The sequence below is a fragment of the Acanthopagrus latus genome, chromosome 19 (genome assembly GCF_904848185.1).
Source record: "Acanthopagrus latus isolate v.2019 chromosome 19, fAcaLat1.1, whole genome shotgun sequence".
Classification (NCBI taxonomy): domain Eukaryota; kingdom Metazoa; phylum Chordata; class Actinopteri; order Spariformes; family Sparidae; genus Acanthopagrus; species Acanthopagrus latus.
The window spans coordinates 14612730-14639260 of record NC_051057.1 but is presented as its reverse complement, the minus strand read 5'-3'; the positions used below and the strand labels follow the sequence as shown (position 1 = coordinate 14639260).

Below are 26531 nucleotides of genomic sequence, written 5' to 3'. Positions count from 1 at the left end.
GTACGCTGTGTTAGGTTTTATTTAGTAAAAGTGTCAACCGGAAGTTGCATTCTACTCTTTGCGCCTTCACACTGTTAGTTCAGACTTTTCTTAACTCTATTAAGGGGGATGTGTGTTTGCATCTGACTAACCAACACGCCCCGCTCTCACTCTGACTCCAGGCAGGACAGACTCTGGGCGCTTTAGTTCAATCGGGCTAAATCTGACCCGGACTTGTCTTGCTGACTTCTGGATGCCCGACAATGCGCACCGAGCCAGTGAAGTTTGTAAAGTTATCCTTGCGCACGGGGCTGGCGGCGAGGGGTCTCGGGAGTGACATGGATCACAAGGCTACAAGTGTTGGTTTCTGTGCGTCCGAGTTCCAGAAGGAGACATGAGCAGCCTCTCTGCCGTGGAGATCATTTAGTCCTGGTTTTTAGCAGCTGGAGTATCAGTGACGCTAAAGGTTGTATCATTTCTGTGACAGTTTCACTTTCAACAGCATCTTTTTTTTGTTTGTTTTTGTCGTACAACTCTTGGATAATCACTCACACCGCGGAGCCACTTTTGGAGATCGGAATTACGCACGGGATTCCTCTAACAAATGACAGCTCCTCAGCGGTTTGTTGCTCCCTCGCTTCACCCCCTCAGGTCCCCGCACCGCACCGACCCACCGCATCACTCCCCTCGCCAGGTGAGGTAGACGCGGGGAGTGAAAGCCCCTCTGTCTGTCTGTGTCAGTGCGCCGGCGTGCGGCCGCGCTCCACCTGGCCGAGGATGTGGGGAGGAGGCTTCCCGATGTATGTCACCGTGATCGTGACTCTTCTCCTGGTTATCATCGACGTGAAAGCCAGCGGGGAGTATTGCCACGGCTGGCAGGACTCCCAGGGCGCGTGGAAAGAAGGCTTCCAGTGTCCGGAGAAGATCGACGGCGTGGACGCGATCATCTGCTGCGGGAAATGCGAGCTGCGCTACTGCTGCTCCAGCACGGACGCGCGGCTGGATCAGGGCAGCTGCGATAACGACCGGCAGGCTCCGCAGCCCGGGACAGAGAGCAAGGAGAACAAGGACTCTGGTGCAGGTATAAACCCACAACTTCTGCTGTTGGTGTTTTGTTTTATTTCTTTTATCTTTACAACTTTTGGCACACATATCGTGTTGGGCATCAATACAAGTAGACAGTAATAGATGAAACAATAAAAACACTGTAAAAGTGAGACACGAGAATGATGCATAACATATAAAACTTAATGAAGTTGCTTGGAGGTAGATTTCGGTGGGAACTATCACAATGAAAGCCTGTAATCCCCATCAAATCTTTAATGTGCGTGTCAGAGAAAGACTGTAAACTATATCAAAGACTTCAGCCAAACTTCTCTTCTCAATGTTTTTATCCCAAAAGAAAAAGGGGCTTATGAATACATGTAAATACTCGGTGCGTTGACGCCATGCCCGGGGCGCATGCACAGGATGTCTTAAATGTGATAGTAAAATTGCAGGTCTGCTACAAGACTCGGTTCTCCTCTCATAAACCCAACAGTGTCTCCCTGTTAAAGAGGTTCATCTGCCGCCTGCCCCGGTTTGGCAACGACAGCTGCGCAGGAGACAGGCAGCAGACTCCTCCAGAAAAGCCAGTTAACTGCGCGCACAAATGGCAAACTGTGCCGTGCTGCACTTATAAATAGCCGTGTTTGTTCTGGCCTGGTAACAGTGCAAAGAGGAGGGAGTGGAGGGTGAGGGGGGGTGGCTGGGCTCAGATCACGCTGTCCCCACGGGGATCAAGTTTGGACTTGACCGGATCTTGGACAGTGGCTGCACCAAAAGGCGCTGACAGCTCTGCTCATAAAAAAAAAAAAAAAAAGAACCACACACACAAATCGCGTTATGTATCATTTCCTAGAATCCCATCACTGCTCCAGGCTCAGTCTCTCTGGTGTCTCTGGGCTGTCAGGGGACTCACACCGAACTGCATTTAAAGAGAAGCATCATTTTAAAAAAAACTTGGGGGCTAATAGTACCCATATTTTTCACTTTCATACAGTCTTCCTCCAGCCTGGCTCCCCATCCATCCTCACTGACATTCCCATAAATAAATCCACCATAAAGCCCCTTGAAGCTGCATCATATCTTGGATAAAAGATCAACAAGTTGATAGCAGCACTCTAGAAAAATATAGCCAAATGCTGGACATCAGAGAAAAAGGGCAACACGGGTTTACTTCATGCTTCCCTGGAGTATTTCATGCCCTCTTTAGGACCTCCAGCCACAGTATAATCTGTCATTTGCTAAGACTATCATGCCTTATCACTGCAGGAAGTGGTATATACATTTCACTCAGTGGCCTCCGGCCAACACAACTTAAAGAAAAGCAGCTTTTCTGTCTTGTTTTTTCATACACGGGCCCAGCTCAGCCTGTGCATTTCATTCATTTCTCATATGCTCACAGCCTATTAATCATCCAGGGGAAAGATACACGCTGCGATGTCAATGGATAACAGGCAGGAAATTATTAATGTGCTCAACATGAAGGAACATATGGTATTTAGGAACAGGAGAATGCCCTGTGGGATAAGAGCTGGAGACGAGGGAGAGTCCAGCCAGCACAGCCACAAAGACTGTGCCCAAAACAAGAGCTTAAGAGAGAGAGAGGAGAGGAGAGGAGAGGAGAAGAGAGGAGGAGGGGGTGGTGGTGTTACTGCGGCATGGCTGCCACAGCTCAACTGCAGCAACAGGTGTGGAGGAGTGACAGCAGCCAGGGAACAATAGGAGGGTTCAGGCAGCATGTGCACGAGATGAGAACTTACTTGAGTACCACCATTTCCTGGTGCTTTACACTGCCACTCCACTACATTTTCTACACTCATTTGATAACTTTAGTCACAAGTTACTTTGCAGATTGCAGGCCACATCAGAGCCAAAGTCTCAGATTTTTAAATGTGCACATTTTGTGGTCACTGATATGAAGAACAACGCTGATTCTTATAATCTGAAAAGAGCCAGTAATGAGATAATTAAAGCCGAAGTATACAGTATATACTGTGCATACATAAATATATGTGTAATTTACCTTTACTTGTACCATTTGTATGGGTGACTTTCACCTTTAACAAAGTCATGTATTAACCTGATATCTTTACTTTTACTTAATTATCAATATAGGATTTACTTTATACGAGACTATTTACATGTATGTGTGCTGTTTCCTGTGTACTATGGGTCAATCAGATGTGATGTTCAGCATCTTTTTGATAATCAGAATAATCAGTGTTTTTCTCTTATCTGATTGCAGGTAAAATGAATGAATTAAAAAATGTGCTACTTCTGCCCAGATGCAGCCTGTAATCTGTAAAGTAACTAGTAATTTATGTTAAACAGCAGTTCCCAACCTTTTTGGCTCGTAGCCTCATACAGAAAAGCAGTGATCCTTACTCAGATGTCACGAATCAGATGTTTGAGAGAGATGATCCCATTTAAAGTGAAGAGGTCAACCTTTCAAACATTTCACTAAGAAAAAAACTAAGATTGAAAGTCTGAAAGTGCATGAAAAGCCTTGATGGATGTCAGTACCCTCAAAACTTTAACTCTTACCCTGATACATTTGCATCAAAATATTTAACTCTAGCCAACGTATGGCCAGATCTGCATGGCTTGGCTGAGAACACTGACTGGAGAAGTAACCCATTAAAGTTATTTTGATGGTGGGGACGACTGGGGCACTCAGGGGAAGCCCACGCAAGCACGGGGAGAACATAAGATCCCAAACTGGAGTTTGAACGCAGGACATTCTTGCTGTGAGGCAACAGTGTGTATTTTCTGCAACAATCCACAATCCCATTGGCTTTTTGTCAAGACAGACGCTAACTTTCGGGTTGACCTGCACTCTGTAGGCTACTTATCAACATGTGAGCATGCTGAGGTTGAATTTGAAGTCAAAGCAGCTTTTGAGCTGAGTTCAGCCTCACAGAGCTGCTGGCTGGGCTGCAGACTCTTGGTTTTGTTCTGTCCTGCCCCGTTCACGACCTCTCAGATTTGTCTCGTGTCCTCTGGGAGGGGGCCTGACCCTTTGATTGAGAACCATGAAGCTAATCTACCCAACAGTATAGAAAGTAGCTGCAACAAGCTCCACCATGAAGTATTTTTTTACTCCTACTTAAGCAGGACTTAACTGAAGAAGTCTTCGATTACCCTCGTGTTTTTTGTACCACAGTGAAGGATCCGGGTGTTTCTTCCACCGTCGTATTTGCTGAACTTTCAGCCGTGTTTCTCCCAATCCATGGATGATTTACAGTTGAGTGTTTTGGAAGGGGAGCTCTGCAGTGAAAGCAGGGATGAAGTAACACAAGACGAAAGTTTTTCGCAGTTACTAATCCTCATCATCCATGCAGAAGAAGGAAGGGAGCGGTGCATGATGTCGAGCTGGAGGCCATATAAGTGCAGGAAAGGAGGGCAGTCGGAGGCTCCCTGGGACATTTCTGCGCTTGTAACTTATATGTGTGTTGCCATAACGGAGTTCCTGTTAAAACCTGTTTACAGGAAGGAGGGACGTTAGCCTCTGAAGTTGACACCGCTTCTTGTCAAAGGGAAGCGGGTCAGCGTCCCGGTCTGTTTCATGTCACCGTGTCTTGGCCTCCTCTGTCTTCTGTCACCTGGATTTAACCGCCACGGCCAGCGAATGTCCTCTGGCTCCCAACAGGTTTTCAGGGAGTAATCCTATTTAATACCTCGCTTACTTTTGATGAGCATTCTGAAACGTTTCTCAAGGCCGTGTGGATGTATTTCAAAGAGACAAAAGGAAACTGGAGCCAGTTGCCACCTCTGTCTCTCTCTCTCGCTCTCTTTCTCTTTGGCATACAGTTACAGCTCATAACACATGGGCACATTCAAAGCGGAAAATAACTACACCCTGTGGGAACAATAAAACACAACTAATCACTTGTAATGCAACATGGCCGTTATTGTGTTCGTAAGGTGTTTGTGCGAGCTGGCATGGGAATGGACAAGTCGGAGGGGGCTGGGGGGGGGGGGGGGGGGGGACACACCTCAGAGGTGACCTCACCTCGCCTGTCGCCCCGTCTCGGCCAAAGAAACTCACCCTGTGCCCCTCGTTATTTAGCCGAATGTAAAAAAAAAATTTAAAAAAAAAGTAAATTATTGTCGATCGGTTTCAGTGTTGCTGATTGTCAAGGATAAACATGTCAGTCTGTTTGACCCAGCAGACGACGCTCTGATTGGTGGGATTGTCAGAGTTACGCAAGCACTTTTCTGATTTGCTGTTTTGACCAAAAAGAAAGGAAAGGTCAGCGAGAAAAGGAATTGGCTGACTCCTTTGATTTAAAGGGGCTGAATAACCTCCCATCCAGCGACATTAAATCAGTCAACTTTAATACCCTTCTTTAAGCAGGAGCCAAGTACTGTAGTTCAACTTGAGTAACTTATTTTCAAAGGCTTGGTCATAAATAGCCGAAGAGAAAAAAAAAAAAAAAAGGGAAGGTCACAAATATCAGCTGGCAGCTGGTCTTAAGAATGTCACACACACACACACACACACACACACACACACAGGTCTGCAGGGTCGAGGCTGGGGACACAGCAGGGCGCTGAGGATTAAAACAGATCAAAACAAAGTTAATAACTGCTAATGAGAGCCTGGGACTCCCTGGGGACCCGATCCCAGTGCACCTTTCATTCTTCTACTCCGGTCCGAACACTCCTCTCTGCTCACTCTTTTGTTTCACTGTCTCACCTAATCTCCACTCACATGCAGGCAGAGAAGCAGGAGTGTGAGTGTCTGTGTGTGTGTGTGTGTGTGTGTGTGTGTGTGAGGCGGTGTTCCTTTTTGAAGTTTAAAGGTGCACCATGTAGTTTCGGGGAAGACATTTTAATCAGGAGAAGAAGTGCTTCATCTCCAAAACTACACAGCTCACCTTTAACGTTGAACTGAGAAGTCTATATTGCAGGTTTGGTTTGTGTGTTTTCAACATGAATGTGTCTTTGCCCTCTCTCTGCAGTGCCCATCTACGTGCCCTTCCTGATCGTGGGCTCTGTGTTCGTAGCCTTCATCCTGGTGGGCTCTGTGGTGGCCGTGTGCTGCTGCCGCTGCCTCCGGCCCAAACAGGAGCTCTCGTCAGGAGGCGCGTCAGGAGGCGGAGCCGGCGGGGGTCGCCTCTTGGAGACCATCCCCATGATGGCCAGCGCGGGGACCTCCAGAGGTTCATCGTCCCGCCAGTCCAGCACGGCCACGTCGTCCAGCTCCTCCGCCCCGCCCGCCGCGCCTCGCCAGGCTCCCCCTCCCCTCATGCGGGCTCAGGCCTCCTGCTGCCTGCCCCCTGATGCCAGCGTCTTCGTCAACATGCCCACCAACTTCTCCGTGCTAAACTGCCAGCAGGCCACGCAGATCATGCCTCACCAGGGACAGTTCCTGCACCCACAGTACATCGGCTACGCCCACCCTGTGTCCACCACCACAGCCTACCTGGACCCCACTCAGGGAGGATACAGACCCCTCCAGTCCCCTTGCCCGCCTCCCACTGGTGGGTCCAGTATCACCAGCGACCAGAAATACCCCCCGGTGACTGTGTGATGAACCTTGCAGACCACTCTGCCACTTTGTTGTCAAGTTTAACCTGTGAGGGCAGCGCCAGAGACCTTTTAGGGGGGACGCTGCCGGAGTGGAAACAGAAAGTCAGACTCACATGAAGGACTCATGGAGCCGTGGAGGCAGCAGGGTCTGTCTGCTATTGTGTGTGGTGTGTGTGGTGTGTGTGTCTGTTCAGTGTGTCGTATGATCTCTCGGCAGGTTTAAATGAGCTAAGCTCAGCCAATGATTGATGCATAAACAAGTTTCTGTCTCGATGCATTTTGGAGGGTTGAACGGCCCAGATGGATGGTGAAGCGCGGCTCAAACAAAAGAGCGCGCATGTGTCCGTGTTTGCATGAGTGCATATGAGAGAGTGAGAAAAAAGAGATTTGTTGGCTTATATGTGTCTGAATGAGTGATGACTGGATGATTTATAGCAGTGAACTGTATGAAAAATTGATATTCAAGCAAAAAAAAAAAAAAAAAAAAAAGAAACCTATGACCACATGCTGTGTTTGTGCCACGTGCACGTCTGCACTTGTGAACGGTTGTGAGTGGTTTATACAATACTGTATACGTTTGTATGTGTTGAAAGCACGAGGAGGGAGCATGCGAAGAGACGTCCGTACTGTACGTGTGTGTGTGAGCTGGTGTGAAGTGTGGAGGGATGCTGGCGTATGAGTAACTGTGAGTGGGCTGCGTGTAATGGGAAATGCAGGTGGCGTGATGCGAAAGGCAGCCGCCATCTCCCCGGAGGGCGTTTAAAGTCTAATGAAGTGAACACAGGACATGGAGTGTGACGCTCCACCCTCCTTCAGCCACCCAAAAAAAAAACCACACACACACACACAAAAAACAAAAAAATACCCAGACTCCCCCTGAGTGGAAACACACACACACACACACACACACACACACACACACACACACAAGACCCTCGAAAAAAATTAAAACAGTCACGCAAGACTTGCAGTTAATGTGCCTCACAAGTGTGAGTGTGTGACAGACACACAGAGAGAGAGGCAGCTCTCTGAAGATTACAGAGTTAATTATAAAGCCAACTTCACTTCTCTCCTGCGAGAGGTGTGTGCGTGCATGTGTGTGTGTGCATGTGTGTGTGTGTTTAACACTCCTACAGGTCAGTGCCTGAGCGGAGGGCACAGGCAGCTCCAGGGCAGCTTTGAGTCATTATTTTCCACTTAAGAAAGGCACAGAAACGGCGGTTACTGGTTTGTTAATCTGGAAAAAGAAAAAAGGAAAAAAAAGTTAAATGTTGCTTTTTTTTTCTTTTTTCTTCAGCCGTTCAGTGCGCTGTCGTGCAGCCGGGTCACTGGTAACTCAGTAACATGCAGCTTGAGGAATGTGCTGCTCCACTGAGCGTGATTTGTACTGAAACCAGGATGCTTGTGTGCCTCAACTGTACTCAAAGCATAATGTCTGTAAGATACAGTCGGCAGCTTGTGTGTGACGAAGTTATCTGTAAAAAAAAAAAAAAAAAAAGTGACGTATGAAAACTGGTCCAGTTTGATGCAGGAGTGACATTTTTTCATATGAATTCTAAAAAACAAACAAACAAATAAACATTTGAAAAGAAAGCAGTGTGTTGAGAGCTTATGTGCGCTGTGAATCGTATCGCCTTCTGCTGTCGTACATGTTTAACAGGCAATGATTCGTGCTTTAAGAACGTCAGAACTGGCCGCCTGATGAATCCATAGACTGAGTCACATGGCTGCCATTTTCCTCTGATGTCACGCTCGGGGTGGGACGCTCAAACGTGGCGCTGCTGTGTTCCTGGTTGCAAGTCATGCGAATGTAACTAATCTAAATTTCACTGCTTACTGAGGAGGCGACAGACCTGCAGGTCAGTGGTGGCTGGACAATCAGGCTGCATTTCAAGATAAAACACATTTCAGAGGTTACTGTTGAGACGTGAACTCGTCTTGACTTGAGACACTGCTTTGATGACTTGACTCGACAGAAAACAAATGACTTGAGACTCAGCTTGATGTTGAAGACTCCTGACTTGACTTGAGTTCAATCCAGAAGTTCCATTCACTGTCACTTTTGTTTAAAAAGGTGCGCTGTGTTGTTTTGGGGAGGAGATTTTCATCAGAAGAGAAAGATCTTAATTGACTGATTCATTTTGCCTGAACAAACCAAATAAACATCATGTTACCGATATCATTTATCAGTTTGAATGTTTTCTTCTAAAATGGCATGGTGCCCCTTTAAACAGGACAGAAATTTGTCCTTATCACAGTTTTTTCTCCTCTGCAGTATTTTTGGTTGGGAAAAGGTGACTTAACTTAAGACTCGACTTGACTTGACTTGCCCTAAAAAAGAAAAAAACAAAAGACTGAACTGAGACTTAAACGAAATCACTCGAGCCGACTTGTGTTTTTTCCTCCAGGTAAGTGATATTTACATACACGCACTTGGAAACTCGGTTGACAAAAAAAACAAATGTGCGCTGAATGGGGGTTTTTTTTGCACACAGAGCTGTCTCAAACTCTTAATCCCCTTCAAACACAAACACTCTCACGCTTAAACGCTAATTACAGCCCATTTACAGACAGCCCTGCCACCCACCGAGGACAAAAGGAATACCTGTCACATCACCCGACTCGCAGAGAGGAAGGAGGAACAACACGCCACGACAATGGACGGTTTGAATCTATATGTGGAGGGTGCAGCTTTGGCAGGCTCCTCCAAAAACTCGGCTACAGCGATGTGAAAAGCTGAGCGGGGATATTTGGGGAGTCACCGGGGACTGGTTGGAAAGTATAAAAGGCTCTCTGGCTCCCGCTCGATGGATTCTCCATACTGTAGCAGCTGTGGTCGGTTTGGGCTGGGCCACATCCAGGAAGGTGGGTGGGAAAGGGATCTCCAGTTGGACCCCAGTGGAGGGGGGGTGGAGGGTATTAATCGGCTAATGGTGTGTTTAAACTGACTCCCGAGCTTGAAGAGGGAGCGTGGGAGAGGTTTGATGGTGGTGGTGTGTGAAATCATACATATCACATGTACAAATCAAACTTTTTTGATCCCCCCCTTTAAGCATAAAATGTAAACCAAGTCCTGCTCGTAATCAAGAGACGGAGACATTTCGTCAGGCCATGGATTGATTAGATTTAATGATTAGGACTCAGATGGACAAACCCCCCCTCTCCAACCTTTCAGTCTTGCATTCCTGAACCAGAGTGTCTTAAACACAGAGCACGCAGACAATGGACTCTACATTCAGACAAATCCCAGAGCAAGGAAACGCCATCATCCAGGCGAGTGTCCCAATCAGGTCCCTTCGGTTTGGATGCCTATTAGCACTAGTTCAAGTAAAATATTCCCTCTATAAGACATGTTTCCACATATGAGTACAAAAACAGGCATTAATGGAAAGAGAAAAAAAAAATAATATAAACACATACATGTTAATGTCCACTTTATTAAAAAAAAAAGAGAGAAAAAAAAAACAGTCCAGTAGTGAGTGGGAGTCCAACAGAACTGAGGGAGGAAGCTCTAATGCCGGGACTGCTGCTTCTATACGAGCTGACGATGCTAGACGGGAGGCATCAAGAATCACAGGAGTGGTCAGAAACAAAGTGGAGGAGAGATGCGGAGGCTGCAGAGGTGATGGGAAGGAAGAAATAAGCAGGAGGAGGTCCCAGCGGCGTAGCAGGGTGGTGGTCCAGTTTGGTGCGAGCGTTTTGCCTCAGTGGCTTCTCTGTGGTGTTTGGCAGTGAGGCGATGGGGCTGTAGCTGGGGATGAGAGCTCCAGCGGTCCTTGGTTTTTTAGCTTCCCTCCCTCCCTTTTTCAAAGGAATTCACCGGCGTGCGTGTGTGTGAGTGTGTGTGTTTATTTTGACGTCCCCTCCCCATCCTGCGCCGGCGCGTGATGACAGATTTGCTAAAACCACCTCACGCGAGAGATGAGAGGGACCTGTGGAAAGCGAAACACACGCTGACACACACATGCACACAAACACGGGAGCGCCAATGCGTGCAGACATACATGCACAGGCAGATACGGACGCATTGGAATGCACGCACGCACACACAAACACACACACACACACACACACACACGTACACGTAAAACACACAGTGGCATGAAGCAAACCCAGTCTGTGGGGTATACAGATATGATTAGCAGTCTCTGAGTTTGACTTGTCATGTCTGTGCGAGGATATGATTGCTCATGCTTGTGCAGCTCTTGTGAGTTTGAAGAATGTTTATTCCGTACAGTCGGCCTGGTCCCCTTCTCTCAAGTTTGTCCTCCTTTTTGCGCCGGCGCCGGCCTCCACGCCTGACCGTGACCCCTACCCCCGGCGAGGGGTCAGGTCATAGTTCCAAGTAAGGCCACAGCAGGGGTCGGTCACCCGGCATGAGGGTGTCACATGAGTCTGTCTCCGCTGTCGCCTTGACAACTGTTAGCCGATTGCCTTGGTCAGGGGTGGGGCTAGAGGCTGGGGCGTTGGCGGGTGGTGTCGTAGGAGCGCACTACCTGGGATTGGGACACCACGCCGTGCTCCTCCTGAGAGAAGGCATAGCCGTCTGCAGAGAGAGGGGAGAAACACAGTAAGACTTCACTTATTTACTTTCAGTTCTGCCACAAATCATTTCGCAAAGGTGGTATTCATTACAGGACTGTTCAGTTGGATTGGATATCTGTCCGGTCACTCAGTATATGTGCTCCACGCCAAAATGCGGTCCAAGCACTGGGAATCAATTTAGTAATGTGCTGTTTCTGGGTAAAAAACATTGAATATTATCACTGTCTCTCTATTTACTCTCTGTTTGCCAGATTTTCAAATGGCACCCTGAATAAGCCCATCAGCAAACAAACAAATGAAACAAATCAGACTTGCAGAGAAAACAGAGCTCAGGAAACAGTTTTTCTTCTCCTTGTCTACATCTTGGCAGAATATGACTGTGAAGCTTAACTTGTTTTATTTTCAGACTTTGTTGGATATCATGAGATGGATAGGAGAAAGACTGAAACATTTCTCTCTTTTCCATTCACAGCTTAGGGACTCAACTCTTCAGGTTCACACGTTTAAGTGTCTCTAACATGTTACAGTATGTGTGTTTGGACACGACACTCACGTGACACAGTCTGCTGCACCGAGTTTGAGCGTCCTACGCTTGAAGGTGTTTTCCTAAAGACTCTTGTCAGCAGATGGGCCCGTTCGTTTAGACTGCAGAGAAAGGAAAGAAACATGAGTGACTCCACAGTTATAGGTAGCTAAAGAGAGAATCTCAACTACTCACGCCACTACACAACAGCTACTGGGAATGTTTTTTTAAATCAGTGGAAATGTTTTTCAGTCGTTTTGTCACTTTTTTTCTTGTCAGTTATGAATATCGGCAGGTTTTTCTGCTCTCTGACACATAATGTTGTAACTACCCATAGATTTAACAGCAGGATGATTAAAGAGAGAACATTAACTTTCAGCTGTCCTTCAGCAAAACACCGAAGGATACAAGCCTAAAGTAAATTTCTCCCTCACGGATCAACATAAAAACACACAGATCAATGAGCTCACAAAGTGGATTTAAGACCCAAGTGTTAGTAGTAGGTGGTTTTGATACAGACTGTTTCTGACATCCAATTTAACCCAACAGAAACTCATAAAGTGGCTGCAGGGTAACAGGACATCCACAGTAAACTACTCCCCTGCCCCCCAACTCCTCTTCTCTCCTCCTCGCCTCTGCTTTCCAAGAAGAAGACTGGACGCTCTGTTCTGAGACCACACGCCGTCACGGCTCCTCTCCTCCCGTGACCAAAAATAACTAAGCCCTTTCCAGATATTGCACACAAATGCATGCACACACACACACACACACTTATGTCGTCTGGTACTTCTCTGCAGTCTTCTCCCCATCATTACAGCCATTAAAGTCATTAGGCAGAGGTGTTGGATGAAAATGGTTGGACAGCTGAATCACAGATTGCGTCAGAAAAGTCACTTTTTGCCAATTTTGTTTGAGAGAATACATTTATCTTCCAACGGAGCATTAAATTGACACTAGAGGGGTTCCTCTCTCTCCCTTATGATGATCACCAGAGACGTTGTGGACTAAAGCCAGCAATCCCAAGGTTGAAATTTGGATCAGGCTGTTTGGACATTTTTAATACTGTATGTGACTGTTGGGAACCTTCACTGGAGTTTTTGTCAAAAAAAGTGAGCAACTCTGATGTTTGCTCAAGAGGTCTTTGGCCAACAAAAATGATGTCTGTTAGATAGATGACAGCGCTGAGCGAATGATAAAAGACTAAATGGTGGCTGGACAAATAAATGAAAGGCTCATGCATCAGTACGACTCAAGTTGTCCTCTCCTCTCTTTTCTGTAACGTTTCTTTCTGGCTACCTTCTGATTGAAAAAGTTCCAAGGATGTGCCTCGTTTGAACTCCTCCCTTGAGATGCTCCTGCACGCTACCTTTCTAGCTCTTTCCCATGCCTACCCCAGGAACTACAATCACAGATGTGCTCGTTTCCATTTTGCTTCACTGCATCTTTGCCCACAGCTACTTTGCTCCTCAGGGCCCCAGGAATCGAGTCCTGCTTTCCTGGGTTTAAAGCAGGGTCAGTCCAGGACGGGGCCCCGCGGAGGGGTCAGGAGCTGCAGCAGCAGTGTGGTGGCTCACCCTTCCCTCCCAAATCTGAAAACATACCTCCAGACTTTTCCAGCTCTTTCCAACGACCAAACTCTTCTGAGAAAGCAGTCTGTGTTTGTGACTCACTCACATCTGACACTTTATTGCAGTGAGTCATAACTCTTTCTGATCCTTACTAGCAAATAAGGCTAGAGAAAGTACTCTACCCTTTGTAAAATGTAACTATTAAGACCACCATGCAAAACACTTTAAAGTAAAAAAGTAAGAAGTATAATCATCAGAAACACTTCAAGGATCAAAAGTACAAGCACTCATCATGCAGAAGCACCCTGTCTGACTGCTGAATTCTAATATACATGGTATTTTTGGATTACAAATACTTTGCATTTTAATGTTGTGACCAGTTAATGTGGAGCACGTTCACTTCTATATGTAGTTAGGTAGTTTTATAATCAATAGAAACATCTTATATTAGCAGTGGATCATGTTTTGTTTCTGAATTCTGAACCTATAAAGTAAAATTACATCTGAAACAATTTTATAAAGCAGCAAAAATCGTAAAACAAAGAACAAATACCTCTAAACTGTACTTGGGTAAATGTACTTTGTTAATTCTAAGTTCTGTATCGTAGGCAACTGGACTTCAGTTTCTTGAATCCAGTAACAAACAGTTGCCTACTATACAGCACTTACCATTACCATGACCTGGATGAGTGAGAACTTTCATCAACATCCTTGTTCAACCACTGTTAACAAATACAATCTTTCTTATATATCTATTTCTATAAAATAGACAAATTTCCCACAAAATCTAAACATTCATCTGTTTCTAACACGGCTCTAATGACACACGGCTAAACCAGTACTACACACAAATCCTTGAGACACACCAGGTCTGTACAGCAGTTCAAATTGATCCACCTATGAAGCAGTCCAGAGATGGAGGAATGGAAAGAATGGAGACAAGGAGAGAAATAAAATTGAAATATGATACTGAGGACAAATGGGGAACGAGTGATTAAAGGGATGAACAGAGAGGGGTGTGCACTCAGTTAATGAAAGAAGCAAGCGAGGATCACACGCTCCACACAGGTCATTTGAGGTCACAGCTCACACAGTGGGACAGTGCAAACCCAGAAACTACCTCTGACATCTCTGCAGCTACGGAGGGACCTCAGCCTTGGCTTCGGCCCTGTGGACGGTGCCACCGGGGAGTCAGAAACACCGTCACATACAGAGAGAGACATGTTCTCCCTGACCACTTTATTAGGTACGCCTATATAATCTAACGCAGCCATATCCAGCAGCTCTTCCTTTTTCCAAGTTTAAAATGGCCCGTTGTTGTTAATGTTACAATAGGTTCTATAGTAAATCTGAACATGAAAGAGTGAATGCAATCATACTATAATCATAAAACAAATAAGACAAAAATCCACATAATAAACTGACCGATGACACAAATAAAATTGGCTGTATGAATGCTTTTCCCATGATGCTTTGCAACAGTCTATATACCTGCGGCCGCTGGCATCCCTAAGTACAGCAGCCCCTGGGTCAACAGCCCGAGCCTCCAGCTCCTGCACCTCCTCCAGAAGGGACTTCCTCACAGTGCGACGTATGCTGCAAAGCAGGAAGAAGCTCATCAGACTCATCAAGGACCGTCTGAATGTTACACTTTGCAGACACACGTGATTCATAATATGGAGTGTGCGTAAGTGTTGACACAGACTCAATATGGGTCATGTAAACGCTTCGGTTGAGTCAAATAGTTTCTGTATGGATATCCCATGTATTTATATTAAATGTGTTCTACTTACGCTGTCCAAGCAAAGTCTTTGAGTAAACACGCAGTAGGCACCAGGATCAGGCCCAGCCAGAAGTACCAGCACTGCATCACCTTGCCAGCCTGCAATGACAACACACAGGCTCCATTTATTTCGCTCGTACATTAATTCAAATTGAGTATTAAGTCATTTTTCTCTGCAACGAGTGCAGAGGAACATATGTGGAGACGGCAGGGAGAAACGTGCCACACAGCACATTGAAAGTCATTCACAACATTAAGAAATCTGAGTTGTTAGCCAGACATATTTTATAGCTTTCTCACACCCTGTATGCACACCACAAACTGGGCTCAACACAGTATTCCCACAGCTGAAATACAATGCGTCTTTGACACTAAAAGATAGAAATGTTGGTGAGTAACCACAGATGCCCCCCTACCGGACTCTGCAGTCCAGCTGCAGCCAGCCTCGTTGACCTTTGACCCTTGTCCTCAGTTTGTCTCCAGGGATTAATCCAGCTTCTAACCACTGTCTCAATTTGTCGGTCTGTCTGTCTGCTTGCCTCTCACTCCTACACATCTCCTTCTCCTTTGGCTCCCTCCAATCTTACTCTTTCACAACCTTCTTTGATTAGCGACTGTGTGTTCCGTTGCTTGTTCTCGCCTGTTACTGTAAATCCCTCCATTTTCCCTTTATTACCCAGTGTCTCCTCTTTGCTTATCTCCAAGAGCTCTGTGGTGTTTCACAAGCCTCGGCATGAACCTTTAAGTCGACAGTCATAAACACTTTATGCACCGTAACACACTTAACTTCAACTATTTTACTGCCCATATCATGTGTTTCCTGTGTCTTGTGTTTGGATCCAGAGACAATTTGGCTCCCAGAGGGGGAGGCAACAGGGGAAATGAATCAGAAAACCATTAGGAAATATCCTCTGCAGCAGCTGGAATCACAACCAAGGACACACACACACACTATATCTTTCTGTGTGTGACAAACGTCCACACTCAGAGGAACACAGTTCATTTTTACTACACGGGACACACCTTATATCACACAGTCTTTATACACTCTGAGAATAGAGGCATGCTAAATGATATTCTCTGATTTGTTATATCCATAGAAACAGACAGTTCGTCTCCACCACTTTACAATCAACACAAATCACTCGTAGCTGGACGCTTAATTCTCATGTGCATAAACTCAAACAGACACACTTGCACTGAGCAGACATACACAGCTCTTTTCCATCCTGTCCCCCGTGGACAGATGGAAATATAGATAGTGGGAGCGGGGGAAATAAGAGAGGTAATAGGGTAGTTAGGGGGGATGATGGAGGGTTGAGGGGATGGTGGTTGAGTGTCTCCGACCTTTCCCCAGTCAGACTGAGCAGCTGCAGAGATATTTGACCGCATTCCTGATTTCTGACACAAATTGAATTAATGGGCTGAGGGGAGTTTAGATGGCCCTGTCCCCCTCCCCTCCTAAGACTCTCTACCCACTCAGTGGGGTACCTCAGCCCACCCCCGCCTGATCCCCAAACTCTAAAATGAGTCTCTCAATCAAGGGGTCCCCACGTACGCTCTCCTCACCAGCAGCAGCAGCCCAACCTCTTGAGTCAACACCTCCGCAGAGGGCAGTAAATGACCGTGGCTCGGGTGACACGCAGCAGGTGCAGGAAGCCTGGTGAGAGGGGCTGCCGGGGTATAAATCTCCCCCGGGGCTCCAGCAGTGCGGACGAGGAACACCCAAGAGGTGAGTCTCATAGGCGCCATGTATTAGCAACCAAGAACAAGGGAGGGGCGGGTGACGGAAGTTGCAGGAGAGAGAGATGTCGAGGGAAGGGCTATTTTAACCCCCTTAACCCTCTGTTACTGAAATGAGTGACACGTGTTTATGGAGAGGGACTTGCCTGGCCCAGCATGTCAGGGGCAATGGGGATGGTGGGCCAGATGGCGGAGTAGACAGCGAAGAAGACCATCCACAGCACCATGCTTCCCCATACCGCCAGGTGGGAAAACTGCAACAGAGAGAAACAGACAGAGAGAAAAAGGAGAGCAGAGGGGAGGGATTGCAGAGGAGGATGGAGATTAGGAGGCAGAAAGAGAGACAGCATGAGGTGGAATAGTTTACATACAGCTCATCCGAATATACACAACCTTTCCCTCCCTCTTTCCCCTGTCTTCATCCCGCTCTCTGTGATCTGCTGTAAGGGGACACTGTGTGAATTCCAGTGGGACCCTGCTTCATTACTGCCAGGCTGTTGTGTGGACAGCTGAACGGACAAAAGTGTCAGCGCCCTTCTGTCCATCCTGCCAATCTCTCTCTCTCCAACAGTAGAAAGGGGGCCAAATCACGTCACCGTCACGACCCCAGATACTGCTGTACGAAATTCTACAATTCTTTCATCTTTATTTGAACCAGATACTTGGTCAGATAGTTATTTTTCATTGTTTAAACACGATTTTGTTCACTGTTTTACTGTATTTTATAAAGGTAAAGCTCAAAGACATCTGCAATATACAGTATCTAGTATCAGGTATTTTGTTGAAAAACAGCAGGATATTCATACGTGCTAACAATACTAGCAATTGTGGTGACTGCATCCTTGATGTTTGTCCTAGATATACGTCCCGAATGGCCAACATAACTTCAACCTTTCACCGTAACCATGTAAATGAGTGTTAAAACACATTTCTCATGACTCGAATAATATGTTCTTTGAAAGAAATGAGGGCATCTGGCCTTTAAGTTAACTATGTTAAATTAAATCTGTTACGCTCTTATGTTTCTGTGTGTACTATTCATCTAACAGATGGTAATCTCTGATCTGTTTTTCTCCTTTGCAATGCTTTGTCCGTGCAATGATGACGTTCATGCGTCCATTGAGAATTTCACCTCTTAAAACAAATTCAACACTTAAACATTTCCTAGAAGCACTATCAAGGAGTTTTTCTATAAGTGGAACCTCTTTGCATTGATCTGTTTGCCATGAGTGACACCACGATATGCTGCAATGTACCAGCAAATGCAGGGAAATAGAGGACTGCATCTAGGAAAAAAATGCATGTAAACAATTCTGGATGTTAAGGATATGTTTAGCCCATAATGAAGTAAAATGTGGCTCTATACAGCTTGTCGAGAGTAATCAAAGTCTCTGGGAGTCTAAAAATCAAAGACTGATTTGAAAAGACATACAGTAAGGACAGTTGACAGTAAGGATTACGGGCCATTTTATATTTTGTTCTTTATTATGTCTTTTTACATTTGAAAACAAGTCCCCATCTACCTCAATGTCAGCAGAATACTGTAACGCTCTTTTGCTTTGAAGCTTCAGAAACGTTTTGTGGACTACAAAACTTTCAACTTTTTTTTTTAATGCCTTTGCAAGTGTTTTATGACAAAGTAAAACACACCTGACACAACTATTAGAATTTAAGATTAGACACAAAGAGTTTTGGTGAATAACACTGAAATTAAGTGTTTACAATGAAGCTCCACAGGGCCACAGTGTTAATTTATCAACATCTGGACTTCTTTCTTTTTTTCTTTTTTTTTTGCAAGTGGAAAAGTTTGAAATACTGAATGGGAGCAATGGAAAAAAAATTGCAGCCACATGTGCACTGCTTGGAAGAAGAGGTGCAAGCAATTGGAGTTGAAACCTCAAACCTCCACCACGAGATCAAGGTAAGCCACATCTTTTCCCACGTCTTTCCTGACTATGAAGCATTTAGAACAGGTTATGTGAAACCACCCCCCTCCTCCACTTTATTTATCAACGGTTGAGTAAAATGCAGCACATGTGGTGTGGCATATTAGAGTGTGTTACTGTTCCTACCCTGGTCCAAGCGGTGGTTTCCATTCCAGCTTTCAGACATACTGTAACTACCACATACTATACATACACACACACACACACACACACACACAGGGGAGAGGAGGGAGGGCAAATAAAAAAACATAGAAACGGGATTAGTTTGCTGGCGTCTGTGGAGATAATAAACATTAATGTTATATAGTAAACTCAGCAATGTCTGTAAAAAATACTCAAGACCCCCACAGCACACAATTAAACATCACTGACATTCACATGAGACGGTGGGGAGTGAAATGATAGCCAGAGTGTGAGATGGAGAAGTGAACAGAGAGAAAAGATGGATGAATGTGGAGAGGAGACAGACTGGCTAGACGGGACCAGATTGACTGGAGTCTCATAACGGCTCTGAGGAAGCAGCACGGCACTGATGTGTACACAAATACTCTGCATGTGCAACAGAAATGCACAACTGTGCATGCCAAATGACACAATAAAAATAGAATACTGACATAAATAAACAAGAGTAAGTAAGATAGTAAGATACTTACTGTGTAGACCATATTTCCAACGAACAGGTAGTCATTTCCTTTACCGTCACTGAAGGGAGAGTCTATGGGGACACACACATTCAGACGACTCGTGAGTGTTACCAGCCAGAGTCGGCAGAGTGGAAATGTAGATGAGCTGCTCCTGCAAGTCACTTACCGTGCTCTAACATTTTAAGTGGGAACCAAAAGAGAATAATTGAATGAATCAGTGCATTGATACAGTGACCCCAGAACACCTGGAAGACAGAGAGAGAGGGAAACAGAAAAAAGGAGGAAAACAAGTCAGTGCAAACTAATGCCAAAGCACACATAAGCCCCCACACACATAAAAACAGCAATCCCTCACAGTTACATACAACTTCCACTGTGTTCTCGCCATCAAAAGTGTCTTCCTGTACAGTACACATACACATTACCACACACTCGCTCACAAACATACAGTAGTTTGGGCTGCTGGTGTACCCTCTAAAATGAAAGACTTCCTTATTCTGGCCCTATGAATCTCATTAAGGGGCTACCATGGAAACATCCCAGTCTCCATGCCACTCGTGTTTACTCGCTGGCGTCCCAAACAAACAGCAGGCATCACTCGTCGATCCCACAGACAAGCCGCAAGGCACGACAGGTCGAGGGCAGAGCGTAAACGTCATAGGTATAGCTTTGATTTATGATGCATGGCATGTGTTTGATCTTGTGCGTCTGCAAACGTGTGAGCACGCACCTTGGTGTTGAAGCCCTCGGCATTCTGGGTGATTCGGTAGAGCTGTGGGAAGCGGAGCATGTTCTGCTGGCTGCACGGCCGGTCAAATATCCCCAGAGTGAATGGAGGCAGTGCAGTAAATATCTGCATCACACACACACACACACACAAGATACACATACAGCCATTAAAACACATGATGAGAAAGCAGTGTGCGTACATATACACATATACTCCGACCAGCTGGACAATCAGTCTTCATATCTGTCTACATTAAGAGGAATTCCTCAATGTTTGGGGGAGCCTCAAGGCATTTGCAGTATGACATATAAGTACACACAGCAATCACTGAAACACATGTAAAAACACTCTCAAACACACATGGAAACATGATTGTAGCACTCAGAGAGAGCAGTGATAAGAAGACAAAGTAAAGTGAGATTGATTGAGAGATAGGTAGACAGTGAGGGTCGTCCACAGGGAGGGGGGTGGGACAGAGAGCGAGAGAGAGTGGAGAAATGGAAAAGAATGAGAGAGTTTCAGAGGTAGGGAGGGCGGGTACTCACCACATTGTAGAGGCCTATACACCAGCGCTCAAAAAGGATCTGGCCTGAGAAGCCGTTGACAAAGGCAAACCAGAGCTGGGACACAAAGAGAGGGGTGAGAGGGGATGAGAAGAACAATAGTGGAGGGTAAATCTGCCTTAGGGAGGTACTGATAGTGGAAACAGCAGGGAGGGATGGCCAAATTTGTGCCTCCGTTTATAAAATGATGTGGACAGAAAATGTCAGTAAAATGGAGCATTTTGTGGTGGTGCTGGAAAAAAAAATCAGAAATCCTGCAACCTGTGTTTCACCTGTACATGAAGGTCTTTCATAAAGTTTGGGAAACTCATACATGTTCATACATCTTAAATGTATATTGTGGGATATTGTGTGCTGTCTTTTTGTAGTGTGTGAAAGCTGTCTTTGCTGGTTTATGCTGTTGGTGTTTGTTATTGCAACAATGTTGTAACGCTGCCCTTTTCACAAGGTACTTGGTGAGAATTTAGTCTTCGCAGACTTATACCTGGTTAAACAATAGAAATGTAGGGAGGCCCTGAAGTGGAAAACACAACAAAGACTCACAAAACACGACTGAACTGCTGCGTTCTCAAAGTTGTACTCTTCTGATTTTCATATATGTTTTGTGAATTACTATTTTAGATTTTTTCACAGATTTGCTGTTGTGGTGTGTCAAGTGCACATTTGCAGTTCAGGGCAGCAGTAGAAATATGAACAAAATACAAAAATTAATTAATGAAAATGCTAACAAAAAACACATAAAGCACCAGGGTTCATGGGAATTGTGGTCACTGTTTTCAAAAAAACTTAACACTGATGTGAGTGGCATTTAAAAGAGTAACTGTTCATTTAACAGTATTACATCAAAGTATAATGACTCGCCTGGCAATACTGCACTGATTTTAAATATAAATATGCTAATATAGTAGCTGCACTTCCTGTGGCTCCATCAAGTCTTCTGCCAAGACGTTTTAAATGCATTCACGCAGGCTGTGGTTGGCTATGAAACCGCTTTCTGACTTTATAGAAGTTAGTTTACTGAAACACACAGTGTCTAAATGTGACTCCAGCCTAGGGGAAGCCGTCATTAACACCTTCTCACACACACACAGACACAGACACACACACAAACAGCAGACACTGGCTGATCTGAGTATAGATAGAGAAAATGTTTGGGGCCGCTAGTGGGAGTTGTGGCATTCCTGGGCATACAGTGGAGCATACAGCCTAGGGGTGAGGTCACAAAAACACACACTCACACCCATCCCCCTTATTCTGTCTCCACCAAGTGGACAGAGACCGTCTCTAACCTTTGGCCTAGAGTGATCTGCAGGGAGCCAATCATGTGAGATAATCATGGAAACGCACACATTTACACACACACAAGCACAGAGTGGTGGTGTGAGTGGGACAGTAGGCTACAGGCGGTGTCTCCCATGAGGCCGTGCACCTGCTGGCATCCTTAATGTCAGACAGAGGGGTGTAGGGGGGTGGTGCACAGCTGACAAATACCCATCATAATAGGCAGGCCAGGGCTGCAGTGTGCCCCTTCATCTCCACACACACACACACGCACACACGCACATACACACAAAGCTGTCAACCCTTGGAGCCAAGGTCTCATCACTGCTGATCTAAACACACGCTTTCTCTGTGCGTGTGTGTGTGTGTGTAAAAGAGACAGAAAGCAGACACCAGAAGGGCACCTCGTCCATCACTGTCAGCCATGTCGACAAACAGCTGCAAAACGTCTCTGTTAATGTAACTCTGTGTGTGTGTGTGTGTGTGTGTGTGTGTGTGTGTGTGTGTGTGTGTGTGTGTGTGTGAGAAACAGAGAGGGTGTGTTGGTGAAGCTCCTACCTCTATAATGTAGAGGACCACATTCTTATAGAAACAGTAGAGGATGCACTTGGTGACACGGTTGTAGCTCCACGCCCCATGGACCAATAGCAACTTCTCTAGGTAAGAGAACTAAAAAAAAAAAAAAAAAAATCAGAGAAAATTTTGATTCATTACTGTGCTTAGATGCAAACTCAAACCTCAAAAATAAATTTCCAGACAGAAGGCGAACAGAGGGAAGATCAAGAATGTGACAGGGAGACAAGAGAGATGAGGGGAGCAGGCTTACTGATAGAGATAACTTGTGCAAGATCCCCAAAGGCTGAGAGATAAACAACTCAGACCGTCAAAGTGATAGAACGCGTTTGTGTGAGAAGAGACATGACTCCACAGTAATTAGGAGAAGCCTCATAACATTGTCGGTTAATTGTCATCATGGGGCACAGAGATGATTAATAAGAACGAGAGTTGCTATTAACCCTAAGACAAAAAAGTGTGTTTTGTCTGATCGACGGGGCAAAATCCAGGGATATGTGACTTGGAGTTATTTAAGACAGAGAAGAAAGAAGCCAGTGGAAAATGTTTGTCTGCATTGCAAAATGATAAACCAACTATCAAAACTCGCAATTAACTTTGTAGCAAAAGAGTACCTTTCCACTCCACTTTTCACTTCTGCACTGACAGATTCATTAGAAAAAAGTTGAAATTTTGGTCACAAAGACATTTCTCAAGACCAGTCCGTCTTTGTGAAACGTCAGCCATCATATCAAATCTATCGATGCACAGGTTAAAGGTGGTGTGGGAATTAACCCCTTTTCACTGGGAAAAGAGATAATAAATCCAAGAGCAGCCTTTAATATCTCTTAATGTAAAATAAAAGTTTGTGGCTAAAAATTACCAATTGTACATTAGCCTGAAAAAGACAGTCACAGAAAAGGAACACGAGAAGGACTTTCTTTTATTGTAAGAATTTAAACACTCACGATGAGCCGTTTGTACTGAAAACATGATACGTGAGTGACCCTGTAAGTGAATTCTCCTTTCAGCTGTGCCCCTCTAGGGAGGTCAAAGGTCAGGATCATCTCAACACTGAGCAGGTACAGATTATGTCTTTTGCCTCAGGACACTTTAACAGGCTGGACAACCAAGCATGAATGCATTATCTACGTCCATGTAACATATCTGTATGACCCTTGCCGAGGCTGTCTGCAGCATGTCTCCATGTTATGTTGGCATCCCACCTGTGCTATCGAGTAGTCGGAGGAGTTGGTGGCCTGCATGCCCTCGTTGCCACTGATCCCCACTCCGACGTGAGCCGTCTGAATCATGCCCACGTCGTTTGCACCGTCGCCGATCGCGAGCGTGATGGCCTTCACGTGTTTCTTCACCATGTCCACAATCTCTGACTTCTGCAGTGGAGACACTCTGCGGAAACAGTACAAAGAGAAAAATGGATTAATACTCTTGGAGTGTACACAGCTGTCTGTGAAAGCAGGAAATTAGAGAAGGGGAGGCTGGAAGATAAAACAACACTGTTTTAGATATAGAGGGGGGGGAAAAAAACAAAGATTCCAGCAATTAGGAAAGACCAATAAAGCCTGAAAGGGTGGGAAACAGTTGAAAGGGAGAACGAGAGAGATGGATGAGAGGCTGGCAAACACACACACTGTGTTTACTGCTCTACACCGGGTATTAGGAAACAATGATTCACTGTTCTGCTAATAAGACGCGGGTAGCTTACGCTTGATGTTTTATGTATGTGTGTGCTTCTGCCTCGGAGAGAGTGTGTATGTGCGTGTTCAGGGAGCTTGCAGTGGTACTCCACCCTCTTGACCTGTATCACTGATCCCCCTGTTCATAACCGGTTCTGTCTCTTCAATGACAATGAAGGACCCAGGGAGGCTCGATTACAGACGTTTCCCTCAGGGCCGCTGAGAGACGATAGTTAGGTGTTCTGCTGAAGTATTGTGGATATTTCTTTTTTCATTTTAAGGTGCTATGTGTTGTACCTGCAGACAGATGAGACCACGCCCCGTATTGGTTTTCTGTTTGGCTTCACCAAAGTGGTTTTGGGAATTGTTCTATTTATGTCAATCCTCCACTATCTGCCATGGAAAGACTTATGTGTACTGGAAATTAAAAATATAAACAAAGATGGTAGGGGGCGGTCTCTTGCTTTTATAATTTTTTTTCTTCATTTATGAAATTAGCTATTTTCTTCATTTCCTTCACAACAATTCTACAAAAAACACTTCTTTCAAGTTCATTCTTGACAATCTCCCCATGAAATGATGTTAGTGGCTTTTGATCATGTCACATGGTCTTCTTCAGCAGAGGGAGCTTGCCAGTGCAGTTGTCCTGGCACTTTTACAAGTTAATTTCTTTTTTTTTCTGAGCATTTAAAGGAGTTCAAAAATTGATCTTGACAGTTCCTTTCTGATCTTGGAAACAGCACCTCAAGGTCCATTTAGTAGCTGCTCTGGAGGTTGTAATGGACCACAGTGTTAATTTTGTGTTCAATTTTTTATATGATCTTGCTTCTCACATGCATTTGTATATCGGCCTCCATTTGTGTAGATGTAAATACTTATTCCTGTCCTTTTTATTTTAGTTTGCAACTTCTCATTTTGTTTGAGGTACCACTGTCTTGGATATCACTGTAGCATCTTGTCAGTTACTTATTGTGCTTTAACTTGATCGTAGCTTCATGCAGCTCTACTACCCAGGCAAAATGTCTACTTGGGGAAAAATAAAATGTTTTAGGTATCTAATTTTAAAGTTTGGCTCTGGATAATAGTTTTTTAGAGACATATTTAAGGGAATGATCGTGATTTACTGGTAGGGATCTGAGGAGGCGGTTGTGGGAGAATAATCCAACCCCTCGCACTGTGTTTATGTTCTCAAAACCTGCATTCAGGAGCCAATGACTAGGCTTGAATTTGTCTTCATCTCTGTTTTCAAAACATACTTTGTATGAGGAGGCGTTCCCACTGCCCGTCATTCACATGTGCACATCTTAAGTGAGTCTTATTCTTACTACCTGCAACCTGTACGGTGAAAACAAATATATCTACAGAGGAGGAGACAGGGGAGAAAACTGATACCAGGACTGAGATTAAACTTGTATAACAAAGCAGGTAATATTTCCAATAGTAGATGACTCTACAACTGTAGTGGTTTATGTGCAGTATGAGACAAAAACAGATTACATTAAAGCGAGGACAGATGGAGGTACAGTAGGCCACTTGCCTACTGGATTAACAGAGATTAACCCAAATCCAGATATCAAATATTTACCTTACTTTTCCCAGGTGATTTAGTAATCACCTGAGCCTCAGTGATGTATTGGGTGATTGTAATTTGAGTGTTAACACAGGATTATCCAGTCCAATACTTCAAACCATTCCTACAAAGACTGCTTCACAACGACTGCTTCTGTGAGTAAGTGTGTGTTTTGTTTACAGCTCTTACTCTTAGGTCCTCCACTAAACTCCCACTTTGTTTGTCAGCGCTCTGATAATGATATTACAAAATTAAATTATGTGCAGCTGCATGAGCAATCACATGCAAACAGAATACAATATAATGCTTTGATAAAGATATTAGAAAATCAAATCGTGAACAGACATATGACCCTTCACACACACATGCACGCAGGCAACCACACACAGACGCACCCACACACACGCACACCCAGACGTACACAAGCACACACACAGCTGCAGCCCTGGAGTCATAAAAGATGGACTATCTTCCATGAATATGTAAAAAGAATCATGTCGCAGTCAAGCTGAAATCACAAAGCTGGGTGGTCTGCTTAGTATTCATACTTAGGAGTGTGCAAAAACACGCAAATTTACACACATGCGTCGAAACACACACACACACACACACACACACACACCTCCAACACACACCAGAGGATGTTTCCAGTGGAAAACCTCAGAGAGTCTTTGCCTCTGTAGTCACTGTTAAAGGATGGGATCAACCTCCGCTCTTTGTTTTTCCTGTTCCTGCGTCTGAAGTGTGTGTGAGTGTGTCTATCTGTACGTCTCTCGGCCTCTGATCACAAATCTCCCTTTATCTCTCTCCCTGTCTCACTCTACCTTT

The 26531-nt window shown here is 45.0% G+C and overlaps 2 protein-coding genes across 10 annotated transcripts in view; one reads left to right on the top strand and one right to left on the bottom strand.

Annotated features, from left to right (window-relative positions):
• The first annotated feature begins 133 nt into the window (after nucleotides 1-133).
• On the top strand, nucleotides 134-8151 carry LOC119008900 (protein shisa-2). The gene is made up of 2 exons (XM_037079623.1): nucleotides 134-1060; nucleotides 5988-8151. Exons 1-2 carry the CDS (start codon nucleotides 757-759, stop codon nucleotides 6557-6559), a joined length of 876 nt encoding a protein of 291 aa, XP_036935518.1. The 5' UTR covers nucleotides 134-756; the 3' UTR covers nucleotides 6560-8151.
• A 1511-nt stretch (nucleotides 8152-9662) lies between these two features.
• Nucleotides 9663-26531, bottom strand: part of atp8a2 (ATPase phospholipid transporting 8A2) — a 49027-nt gene continuing 32158 nt past the window's right edge. For all 9 annotated transcript variants that reach the window (XM_037079807.1, XM_037079806.1, XM_037079810.1 and 6 more), the window contains 12 exons: nucleotides 23663-23846; nucleotides 22443-22553; nucleotides 20586-20660; nucleotides 20041-20163; nucleotides 19477-19555; nucleotides 19320-19381; nucleotides 18793-18849; nucleotides 16867-16974; nucleotides 14988-15076; nucleotides 14686-14790; nucleotides 11657-11748; nucleotides 9663-11104 (listed from right to left, as the gene is read on the bottom strand). In XM_037079807.1, the coding sequence (XP_036935702.1) occupies nucleotides 11010-11104; nucleotides 11657-11748; nucleotides 14686-14790; nucleotides 14988-15076; nucleotides 16867-16974; nucleotides 18793-18849; nucleotides 19320-19381; nucleotides 19477-19555; nucleotides 20041-20163; nucleotides 20586-20660; nucleotides 22443-22553; nucleotides 23663-23846 (1180 nt within the window). In that variant the 3' untranslated portion in view covers nucleotides 9663-11009. The remainder of the gene's footprint in view (nucleotides 11105-11656; nucleotides 11749-14685; nucleotides 14791-14987; nucleotides 15077-16866; nucleotides 16975-18792; nucleotides 18850-19319; nucleotides 19382-19476; nucleotides 19556-20040; nucleotides 20164-20585; nucleotides 20661-22442; nucleotides 22554-23662; nucleotides 23847-26531) is intronic.